We start from the raw sequence: 11,237 nt of genomic DNA, 5'->3' as shown, positions 1-11,237 counted from the left end.
AACCTAAAAGACTCCTCTTATGGCTAGTCTTTGCACATGATAATCACAGAAGAAAAGAAAGGAATTGATTTTCAATTGCGCTTAATTTCAGGAGACTTTCCAACCTGTTGGTTCAAAAGAGCCAAAAGAAAATCTTCATCGATGTTGGAGTAAAAACTAGATGCTTTTATTGGAATATACACTGATAATGCTTACTGTCCTGTCATTGTAAACCAGTCAGAATACATAAATAACTCATTGTGATCGTGCTGAAGACCACAGACAGCAGTCCAGGCGTCAGGTGGGATAAAGGAGCTGGAAACATCACCTGACAAAGAAAAATCAGACAACAAACTGAGTGAATAAAAGAAGGCTTCTTCGTTGCACATTTTTCACCAATCACAAGCCTGTTCTTTCACTCTAGACTTTCGACCAATCACCGATCAGGATGAATTGCACTGCTGTACTGTGCATCCCCGTCCGCACAAGAGGGCGACAAAGGAGTGTTTGCACACCGTAGGAGGAGGAGAAGAAGAAGAAGTAGCGTTCAGCATGGCCGCAGGTTGGGAGGCAAAGCTGCAGCTGGTCCAGAGACACGTCCGCGCTTTCCCAGACTTTCCCAAGAAAGGGATCCTGTTCAGGTAAGACACTGCGTTCTTGTTTGAACGGCCCAGCAAACGTAAGGTCTCTTCGCTGGTCTACCGCGAATAGAAACGGGTCTCTGAGAGCTGTAACCAGGTGCAAGGGCACGTGTCAGACCCCTGCTACCAGGAAGCACACTTTGCCCCCACAGTGAGCACTTAGGAACAGTGTGTGTGTGTGTGTGTGTGTGTGCGCGCGCGTGCGCGCGCAGTGCAGTGGGAGGGCGGGGCTCTTCAAGTTAAAGCGTGATGTCCGCGTTAAACGGCTCATGTAGTCTGTCATCGGTACCAGCTCAGTCTGGTTTCGACGAAAGTAAAGCCTCCCGAAAGCTCATCTATGACCTACGATTGTTTCCACAGCCTGAGCTTCAGACAGTGAACGGCCTCCGTGATACCCGCTGAGCATGGGTCAATATCAGTGTGTATTTCAAAATAAAATCCCTTTGCAATCTTGCTGTCAGGATGCCGCAATGGCTCAAAGCACTGAAAGCCTTCACTGTAGTCAGAGAACTGCTCAGAGGTTAGCTTCAGAGGCCTTTGAACATGACGATGAGCTGTTTAATAAGGAATACATCACGCAAATGAATATGAAACAACGTTTAACCTTCAGGCTGTTAGTAGTTTTTGACGGTGGCAATATTTTCTTGCAACACTTTGATGACTGTGCATGAAAACTGCCACTCAGCTCTGAATGTTGCAGACACAGAAACAGTTTATCTGTTACAGTAATATAATCGGGTGTCAGCCTTCCAGCAGTGAAAATGCATACAGTGTTTTCTAATAGTACTCCCTAGAGGTAGCATGTAAAAAGTAGTCCGCCCAACACAGAGCCCAGTGACACTACAACATCCAGCTACAGGCTGGTTCAGTTCAAATAACATGCAGTATTTGTTCAGTTAGTACTGTGCATTATAACTATGCCACCTACAAGTCAAAGGCTGGGTTTTGTCACTCCAATGTCAAATATAGATCAGAAATCAACACTTTGCATCTCTAGGAAATGAAATCTCTCTGTGGAAATGTATGTTATAATTCTGATGGGTATCCAAAAGGACTGGTTACTATTTAAGCCTGACTCTTTACCTGGAGGTCCAATCCCCCCAGTAAGTAGACGAACCACTATTCCTGCTGAGCCACAGCTACTCCCAGCATCAGCTGATCATAGGAATTTGCTGATATATCAGTATTGGGATTTATAACAGCTGATAAATGGAGACACAGGAGAAAACCCTTCAGCATGGTTTCAGGGTGTTCCTCCTGTGCTCATGTTGCATTGTTTGTCTATCAGAGGGTGGCTTCGCTCAGAAAAAAATCAGCAGTTATATCTGACTTTTAAGCCACCAAACAATAGCATGAGTCTTAAAAGTCCTCTATCTGCCAGGCTGTAAATGCTGCAAACTGTTGTGTCTGAATCTTGCAGAGATATTTGTCCCATCCTCAAGGATGCAGCTGCCCTTAAAGCAGTAATTGACCTGTTTGAAGAACATGTGAGGAACAATCTCCAGCACGTGGATCTGATTGTAGGTAAGAAAAACAAAAGCAGAGCTCTGAAACTGCTGTGCTCCACCTTTTAAAGGTATCTTTAACACCTTAAACATCCTCTCAGCCAGCTGTACCTCATGCTTGGTGTTCGGAAAGTCCACTTTATTTGTGCAGCTGTGTGAGATATTGTGTGTTAACTCCTGTGAGTATAGTGGTAAAGCATGTACACTCCATCAGATACTTCTGTTCAATATTTTTCCATCACTTGTTCTTAGTGTAAGCTGTCTTACAACGTCAAACATGAGGCTGCCCTCGACCCAGCTCCTCAGCAACCTCCAACAGCTGATCAAAATGAAAGAGTTGATACTGGCAGGAAGCCGGCCTGTACCTGCTTGCTTCCTTAGTTTATTTATGTTCTTAAGCCAGTCAGGTCCGTGTAACAGTCAACAGCACACGGTGAATAAATGAAAGTGGCTCTCTTTTTATCTGGTTAAGTTACCATGGTAACTCATGCTGAAGTTGGCTGTGTTCAGTTTAGGTTTAAAATTGCCTGGAAAGACAATATTTACATTGACTCTTTATTGTGCAACATGTGTGAGTTAAGCAGTTCTGTAATTAAACCATCACAAACTGTTGCATTATCACAGGATTATTTGTGATGTAGAAAATGTTGTGTTTGATCCTTAAGCTGCTGCCGAGTCTCTTTTAGTCTGTTCGAAGTGCAGCTGCTAGAGTACAAGAATATCTGTTACAAACTGAACTCCTTTATCAGGCTGTGGGACCGTGAGCTTTACTGCTTCCATGCATCCAGTTTAAATGTGCAGCCGTCACTTTAGTAGCAAACAGCAACCCTGAGCACGCTCAGACACACAATCACTCACAGAGGATTAAATAATCTTATCTGCAACAGTGTTGCAGTTTACTGCTGTTTCTATAGAATTCTAATCATTCAGTCACAGTCATCATCTGATAACGTCTCTGGTTTGGTTCGGGCAGGTTTGATGTTATTGTGTCCTTTTAATGTAAATGTTGCTCCTCCCACCTCATTATTGCTGTTTGTGTTTGGCAGGTTTAGATGCTCGTGGTTTCCTGTTTGGGCCTCTGCTCGCCCAGAGGCTAGGTGTTGGCTTCGTCCTGGTCAGAAAGAAAGGCAAACTGCCCGGAGCCACTGTTTCTGTCTCTTATGATTTGGAGTATGGCAAGGTAAAGAACACAAGGACCCACTCTGAAAGGTTTGTTTGTTTGGAGGGCGGGCAGGATGAGGTACTAAGGACAATCCTCATAAAAGTGGAGGAAATATGTATTTTTGGACATTTCACTGCTCGACTTTTTCATCCCCACTCCTCTTTTCCATGGGGCAGTTGAACGCATCCCTTCCACAAGCCGTATACAGAGACACTTATGGAAATGTAGACACTATGATCCTATTCTGCAGACAAGGCAGCAATATCTTAGACACACCTTCAGCCTTACTGGCCTGCTGTAAGCGCTGCATCCAATAGGAAGGATCCAGCACCACAAACCCAGGATGGGAGGGTTTGTGGTGTTTGTTACATAACAAACAAACAGTATACTAAGACAATGTCAGCTTGTTTTCACCTGTTGAAGTGGAAAATAAGATCCAGTTGAAGTGCATCCTTTAGGTCCTGTAGTGCTAATCACAAATATGTGCACTGCAGCTTGCTGTCATATTCGTGTTTTTGTTTCAGTGACGTGTCTGCACAGCAGCTCAGAGATTCACGTAGAGACAGAAAACCCACTGCTAGCTATCATGATGCAGAAATGAGTCGAGGTTTACAAGAAACTCAGTTTCTCCTTTTACTGTTACTTGAGATAAGAAGTTTAGTCTCTGTTGCATCATTGAGCTTGACCACATTCAGATCTCATTAAAAATGGTATTTACTCTGTTCCTCCAGGCAGAAGCAGAGATCCAGGAGGATGCTGTGGCGCCAGGACAAAGGGTCCTGCTCGTCGATGACCTCCTGGCTACTGGAGGTGAGAAATTGCCCAGTTTAGATGTGATTCAGTCCGACTGAGACATGAATACAAGTTATGTTGCTGAATATTTCCCCTTACTGGCACTTCTGCTTTTACTTCAACATTAGATAATCCGTGTAACATTATGGATGCCCGCGGGGGGGATTCAGCGTTCACAGAAACAACCTTCATGACAGACGGCAGCTCTGATGCGTAGCGGTCGTTTCTTATGGTTTATGAAAGAAGCTGCACAGCTCGCTCGCGGCTGACACACAGCATTAATATTACTAGAATCTTTTTTCCCCCCAGTCTCATGTTGTGACTCTGGTTTGACTCTTTTAATTAATGGCAGCTTTCCTGTCTTGAAATGGAAAAGTTGGACTAGAACAGCATCGTCCTGTCTGGGCAGTGATGCGCACTACTCGTCTTCACTTTTCATACTTTGTTTAATCTGTGATGATTTTCCTTCACTCTTCTCCTGGTGAACTCGGCTGTTGCCTCCTCCCCTGTTTTGGCCCATAGAGTCGTGCACGTCCAGCAAGGGGCAGTTACATTTTGGAGGTCTGTCTGTGAAACCCCTCTGAGACGCATAACGTGAACGGGACCATAAGTTAGGCTAAAGTCAACCCAGGCTTTCCAAGCTCAGCTTGAAGCGAATGTTGTTGTGCGCGAGACACCTTTAAGCTTTCTTTCAGCTGCAGCAGCAGGGCTGTGTAATTCAAACACAGGCTTACTCTGCATGAAAGTTTCATACATCGGTCCAGAAATACTAACAGTTGCTGTTTTGGGTCATATTGATCCATTAAAAATGTTTTTTTTATTGATCCATATCACAGAACGCCGAGGTAATGAGGTCTGAGAGCTCTCCCTGTTTTCTGGAAGACTGAAAGAAAAGTTACCTGACAAGCCCAAATCCTGCTTTGCACTGTCGTCTTGGGTCCCCCTACTTCAATAAAAACTCTGTGTAGAGAGAAACAAAGCGGATTGGGCTGTTAGGAGTATCGGTGGGATGCATGACTTTCTTTGGACTGATTTCTCTTAGGAAGTCTGCCTTTAAGACTTTGACATGTGTGTATTGCAGGGACGCTGCATGCTGCCGCCGAGCTGATGAGGAAACAGCAGGCTGAGGTTCTGGGCTGCATGGTGGTCATCGAGCTCAAAGAGCTAAACGGCATCGACAAACTCAAACCACACAGAGTCTTCTCCCTGCTTCAGTACTGAGGACACTCGACCCAGACAAGAAATCTCTTAATTTTACAGTAATTTTGTTTACAGGGTGTAGCTGCGCCCCGTTATTTTAATGGGATGTTACTGGAAGTACAGTACGTCCAGTGTCTGAGCAGCATCCAAGTTTACTTTCCCTCGGCTCAGAAGGCAGGGTGAGTTTGACCCTGAGATCAGGGAAGTCTGGGTTCATGTTCAGTCGTGACGACTCTGCCACTGGAAGGCAGCTGCTAGTCACGAAATAACAGGGAGTGCAGACGAGACTGAAATGACTAAGAATACAAAAGATGCAGCACATGAACACGCAGCAGCCTCCATCAATGTAATGACTGAAAAAAGAAACGTTCCACTGGAAATGACCAAAACCAGCTTTACTGGGTGTAAGTTTGCAATAAAGTGTACAACACATCTGTGTCAGTCCAATCATGTAACATCTAAAAACAAACACTGATGACTAAATGATCATCACAGTCTATGCTGGAACATTTAAACCCGTGAGACAAGCTTAATACTGGTTTAGAATCAAGTGTGCAGCTTAAATTGTCTTTGTGTGCAAGAGTCTTCCAGCTGCAGCCAGCTGTGCTTTGCTTGAGGGTGAGTGTAGTTGTAGAGCACAGCAGCTGTCATGAAGCAGGTCTGCTTACACATCAAACCAGAACGATCTGAACACGAGCTGAAACTCCGGTTTGGTCACAGCAAAGTCAATCATTACCTTTACTGATGAATTACATCAAACACCCACAGGACCCTGTAGCTGCTGAGCTTTTTAAGATCCCCTCATGACCAAGCCACCATTTGTGACAGCACACAAAGCTGGGTGCAGCTCTTCACTGTGTTTCTTGAACATTATCAAACAGTGACTCTGAATCTAAAATACAAAATGAGTTTACTGCATAGAAAAGTGATCCTAATAACAAAGTCAGTACATCCGTGTTACACTTTGGATAGAAGGAAAAAACAAAACTGGATCAATGTTTCCAACAACTCAGCACAAGCACGTCAGGAGGACTCCTTCAACTCCATCCATGTATTATCCAAACCAGACGAACGTGCCAAAACCTGCGGACAACCACTGAAACGTGCTAAAAATACTGCGAGGCGGTCACGTTAAAGGCCACCGGGCCTCAGCTCAGTCTCCTCCTCTCGGAGTCTGCTGTTCACCGTGTCCGTCACAGTGCTGAGCTCCATGTTCTTATTCAGCTTCAGGTACAAGTCCTTCCTCACTGTGTGAAGAGTCAGCCAATCACCAGCCACTTCTGCCAGCAGATGGATGTGTTTCTCCATTTCACCTGTTGATTACAAAGGATCAGCCGGTCAGCTTCTACCTAGTGAATACGGCTCTACCTGGTTCAGTTTTCTGCTACATTTCTAACAGTTACAAACAGAAACCCTGTGTGGAGGGAGATCTCAGCACAAGCACCACATTGTTCTTGTTTCGTGAACCAACCTGTGCTCAGAGCAGATCTGTAGCTTGCCACCATCCGGTTACACGCCACCTCCATCGTTAAAGCCGGTTTCTTCTCTGCAACAAACACACTGCGGAGAATCCGTGCCAGCTCCCCAAGTCGTGACATCATTAACAGGCGCTCCTCCTGCTTGCTGTTACGAGTCATGACTGCCTGGAGCTTCTGTGCCTCCTTTGCCCGAATCTGAGGAGAAAGCAAAGTAAACTATAAAGATGTGTTTTTAGCAGCTGTTAGAGACAAAAATCACATCTTAAAGAAGCTCCAACAGCGCTGTGGTCGACCCCCCTGAAGAACTGTGTGCCCGGTCTACCTACCCGGTCCAGCAGAGACTGGGACACCCCTTTCAGGGCATTTGGGACCGCAGGGACAGCTGATGTTTGGGGGACTGTGGGGTTCTCCTGGGATGTTGGCTCTTTGTGAGCAGCTTTGTCTTCTGTCTTCAGAGCCAGCCCAATCAGAGCCTTCTCCATCTGAACACACACAAAAAGCCAACACATTTAGCGTTACAGTAATTATACTAATATAAAGTTCCGTTAAAGAGCATCATGACAACCCCCGGCAGCCTACACCTATTGCAGCATAACTAAGGGAGGATTCAGGGTCACCGGTCCAGCCCTAACTTCAGCAAAAAGGAAAGTTCGAATCTTGAAAGTAGAGATAGTGTCTGTCTCCTGGATCCAAACTGGAAGCTGGTTCCACAGAAGAGGGGCCTGAAAACTGAAGGCTCTGCCTCCCATTCTACTTTTAAATACTCTAGGAACAACAAGTAGGCCTTGTATATTTGTGCCCAGTCATATCTTAATGATGTCAGTCTGCCCCAGGGCAGCTGTGGCTACAACTGTAGCTGCCTCCACCAGTGTGTGAATGAATAGTGGAATTGTACAGCGCTTTATAAAATGCAATCATTATTGTAGTACCATATCACCCTGTTAGAGCACTTCGCTCTCGCTCTGCAGGATTTGATTTTGGATTTCCAAATATCCAACTACGCTCTCTCTCTCTAGTCCCCGTCACCCAAAGAAAGCAGTCCTACATGTTGGATGGAGCACACGTGCTGGTCAAAACGAATCAGCCTCTTAACAGTAAGACGTTCTTGTGACTACACACACTGTTACTAAGTAGTGCTCACCAGTTTCCTGGAACTGAACATACAACTGAGAAAAATGCTGAATTAGGAGCTGCATCGCTCCAAAGGGATCGATGGCGGTAAGCTGTCAGTCAGCATGTTCACGCAGACGGCTTTGATTAAACTTGTTCCTTCTGTCCTTCACCCTCATGAACAGTAGGAGGTGATGCGAGTTTACAAGTAACAACACAAAACACGCGACGCTGGTCTGGTGGCAGACTCAGGAGGGGCTACGTGATTAACTGAGAGGGGAACGTGATACAGGGTGTGGGTGTGACACAGCTGTTCAATCGTGATTGAGGTCAAGTGTTGAACTGACAGCCCTTCACTGGAGTGATTACTGCCCATGTGACCTTCAATCTTTTGAGACGGCGCCACAAATGTGTGTAAACAACACCTGAAATTCAGAGTGCTAACACCTAACAGATATTAACCTCAGACTACAGTAAGCTCATCGTTTACGCAGAAGCGTGAGAGCGGCGACACTGCTGCAGCACCTTAGGTGTGATGAGTGAGCGGGCCTTGTCGAGCACCTCCTGAGCTGTGGCCAGTTTCTCCGGGCGAGGAGTCTGAGGCAGTGCGCTCGTATGGACGGCTGGCACAGAGTCCACATTAAAGCGAGGATGCCAGCGGGTCAGTTTGTCTTCCGGAACCAACACTGGGGGATCCAACGAGGACAGGAAAACCTGCAGGGAAAAAGGAGATTTAGGCAAAAGTCTGAGACGACAACAAAAAAGTAACTGCTGTGTGACTTATTAAAAAATGAGTGAACCCAAACTAGAGCAGCTGACCTTGTGGTGCTGTTTGACAATGGAAAGCAGGCTGTTATGGAACACGCGTCTTCTCTCCAGGAGACGCGAGGCTGACAGCACAGGTCGAGCCTCGCCATTTTCTGAGGAGAACAACCCCAAACACCCAAATCAAAGCCATGTACTGAGGGACAGTTTACAAATATGGTATTTGGAGAAAAGGGGTTGGCTGAGCTGAAGGTGATGTGCGCTCTAACCGGAGACGATGATGGGGTCCACGGTCAGCTGGTAGCTTCCCTTCTTAATGCTGCTGTTGAAAGCTTGGATGTGTTTCTCCTGCCGGAACGTGTAGGCCTCAGGAAACACCGTCTTTATCTGACCCACGTGGCTCTCTTCAAAGCGCCTCAAAGAGGAAAGAAGTCCGTTATTATCTTTAGCAGCGAGCCACAGGTCAGGGAGCCTTAGCTTAAAAACACACGAAGCTGCTGACAGCTGGAACCTTTCTAGCACAAATAACAGGACTGCTGACACATTCCACTTTCCCACACATTTTCAGCTTTTGTCTCACGAACTCATCCGACTAACTGAACACTTACTTGTGCATCATGTCCTGAACTCCCCGTTTGATCTTGGTGAAGGTCGCGGTCTCGCAGCGGTTGTACAACATGGCAACCACAGTGTCCATGCTTCTGAACATTTCAGCCAGCACCTTGTAATGGTAGGGGAGCGAGAGGCCTGGGGGGGCATCTTGAGCAAGAGTGTGGTACCGCTGATACGCTGGCTGCTCGGTGCTGGACACACAAGGGAGGACATTCACTTTAACATGGACTAAACAAAAGCTCATCTTTGGGGAAATGCAGCTTACTCTCACTTTGCTCTGTGCACATGTGCAAGCACTCACCTGTCCCGAGCACGGGTCTCAGTCAGCTCATGCTCCGCTGCTGCTTTTGCTTCCTTCCTCTTCTGAGCTTTAGCTGCAAGCTCTTTGGCCCGAGCTACAGAGAGCTTCAGGGTCTTAGCTTCAGCAGAGGCTGAAATGATGGTTTCAGGAACAGCAGAGGAGCTACTGTCAGGCACTAAAGATGGAGAGGGTGTAGCTGAGGACGCAGTGGCAGGGATCTCATCTACATGCTTCTTAATCCTCAGAAGGCGTGACTTGAGAGCAGCGATGTCCTCTTTACCCAGGACCTGCCAGAAATGGAAAAAGGTGCTCTCAGCTAGGGCTGCTCAATTAATCGAATTTTAACCACGATCTGGGCTTTCAGTGAAAATAATGGTGATTATCATTTTTGCCATAATCGAGCAGCCCTACTCTCAGCTGTGACCAAAACACACCAGAGGTCATGTGTGCAGCTCTGCCCCCCACATGCTGAGTGTTTCTCTCTCACACACAGCAACCTTTGTTAAAGAGAGGCGTGTCTCAGATATGATCAGGCTGCTCTCATTGTTCCAGTCTGAACACCGATCGACTTATTCAAACTGCTGAGACTGAACCCTCTCAGGAATGATATTAAATCACAAGTTCAGTCTCTGAGAAACGGCATAGAAACATCTCATTTATTCAGCTGAGAAACCTCGTGAGATTCAGAATGCCGATTTAAAGCCAGATCAGTCCAGAGGAGCAAATATCCAGACACTACAAAGATCTGTGAGCATGACGAAGAGTACACAAAGCCTGCAACTACAGAGTGAAGGCAGGACAAAGCCTGTGGGTCTGTGTGTACATGCACACGTCTGTTACCTGTGCCGTGTCTGCGGGTACCTCCAGTTTCTTCCTGGCAGACCGCCTCGCCGGCCTCTCTGCTCCTGCAGCGGCTGCCGGTGCTCCGAGATCCGCCTGCCGCCTCTTCTTGGCGGTGCTGTGCTCGACGGCTGCGGCGGACACGGTCGCTCCGAGGTCAGCCGAGCCCCGCTTGGGGGTGCGGGGGCTGGAGAGGGGTTGCTCCGCGCCATGGTTCAGCCCTGCGGCCTCGTCGATTACACGGAGAAACTCTTCATGGACTGTCGACGAACACGAGAAGGCGCTGCGTGGCTCTGCCGGCTTCGTTGGGCCGCCAGTGGCTTTCTTCGTCCGGGAGTAGAAGTCGGTAACCCGAGCCTGAGACATGCCGCTGGCCTCACAAGCGAACACGAAAACAAAACGAGGACGAGCAGAGCCCCAGCACACAGACGCCGTCTGCAAACGTTCTCCGGAAGTGCGCACACTGCACAGGAAGAAGAAACAAATTTTCGCGCGAAATGAATAAAGCCACGCCTCCCCCGGTACTCTTGGTCGGAGGGTAAACAAGGACTGGAGCAGACCGTGGGCGGGCGTGTTCTTCTTCTGTGTAAAAGTTTTCCACACGCTAAACACGGGGTTTGAGCGGTGCTGTGGATCAACATGTCCAGTGTCTGTTTGTGAAAGTGTAACTTTACCTGTCTAATCACCATGGTTACAGCAGGTGATCGCGTTCAAATCACGCCACCTTCCCGATAGTTTGCTGCGTGTTTCAGTGACAGCTCCTCCTCTGCGGACACACAAATAACACCGGTCCACCCAACCTTGTGGGTTCACACAAAGGGAGAATCTGTCTAACAAACCACAGTAAAGGTA

General features: G+C 47.1%; 2 protein-coding genes across 3 annotated transcripts; one reads left to right on the top strand and one right to left on the bottom strand.

The window, feature by feature from the left end:
• Positions 1 to 499: 499 nt before the first annotated feature.
• On the top strand, positions 500 to 5,711 carry aprt (adenine phosphoribosyltransferase; the record flags this gene model as incomplete). The annotated part of the gene is given in 5 exon segments (XM_005947822.3): positions 500 to 620; positions 2,041 to 2,144; positions 3,172 to 3,305; positions 4,019 to 4,097; positions 5,161 to 5,711. Coding segments are annotated over 5 exon segments (546 nt in total). The 3' UTR covers positions 5,301 to 5,711.
• cdt1 (chromatin licensing and DNA replication factor 1) lies at positions 5,651 to 11,075 on the bottom strand. 2 transcript variants are annotated; one of them, XM_042214355.1, is made up of 10 exons: positions 11,060 to 11,075; positions 10,386 to 10,848; positions 9,546 to 9,832; positions 9,241 to 9,435; positions 8,902 to 9,047; positions 8,687 to 8,787; positions 8,393 to 8,581; positions 7,084 to 7,239; positions 6,751 to 6,952; positions 5,651 to 6,592 (listed from the first exon to the last, which is right to left on the bottom strand). In XM_042214355.1, the coding sequence occupies exons 2-10, from the start codon at positions 10,749 to 10,751 to the stop codon at positions 6,411 to 6,413; spliced, it is 1,824 nt and encodes a 607-aa protein (XP_042070289.1). In that variant the 5' UTR covers positions 10,752 to 10,848; positions 11,060 to 11,075; the 3' UTR covers positions 5,651 to 6,410. The 2 variants fall into 2 exon arrangements, with proteins under 2 accessions (XP_042070289.1, XP_005947883.1); XM_005947821.3 differs by lacking the exon at positions 11,060 to 11,075 and having other exon boundaries at positions 8,429 to 8,581; positions 10,386 to 11,043.
• Positions 11,076 to 11,237: the final 162 nt, after the last annotated feature.

The sequence above is a fragment of the Haplochromis burtoni genome, unplaced genomic scaffold (genome assembly GCF_018398535.1).
Source record: "Haplochromis burtoni strain Fernald_Lab_line unplaced genomic scaffold, NCSU_Asbu1 Contig_554, whole genome shotgun sequence".
In the NCBI taxonomy this organism is placed as follows: Eukaryota; Metazoa; Chordata; class Actinopteri; order Cichliformes; family Cichlidae; genus Haplochromis; species Haplochromis burtoni.
This window is presented reverse-complemented; position numbering and strand designations above follow the sequence as displayed.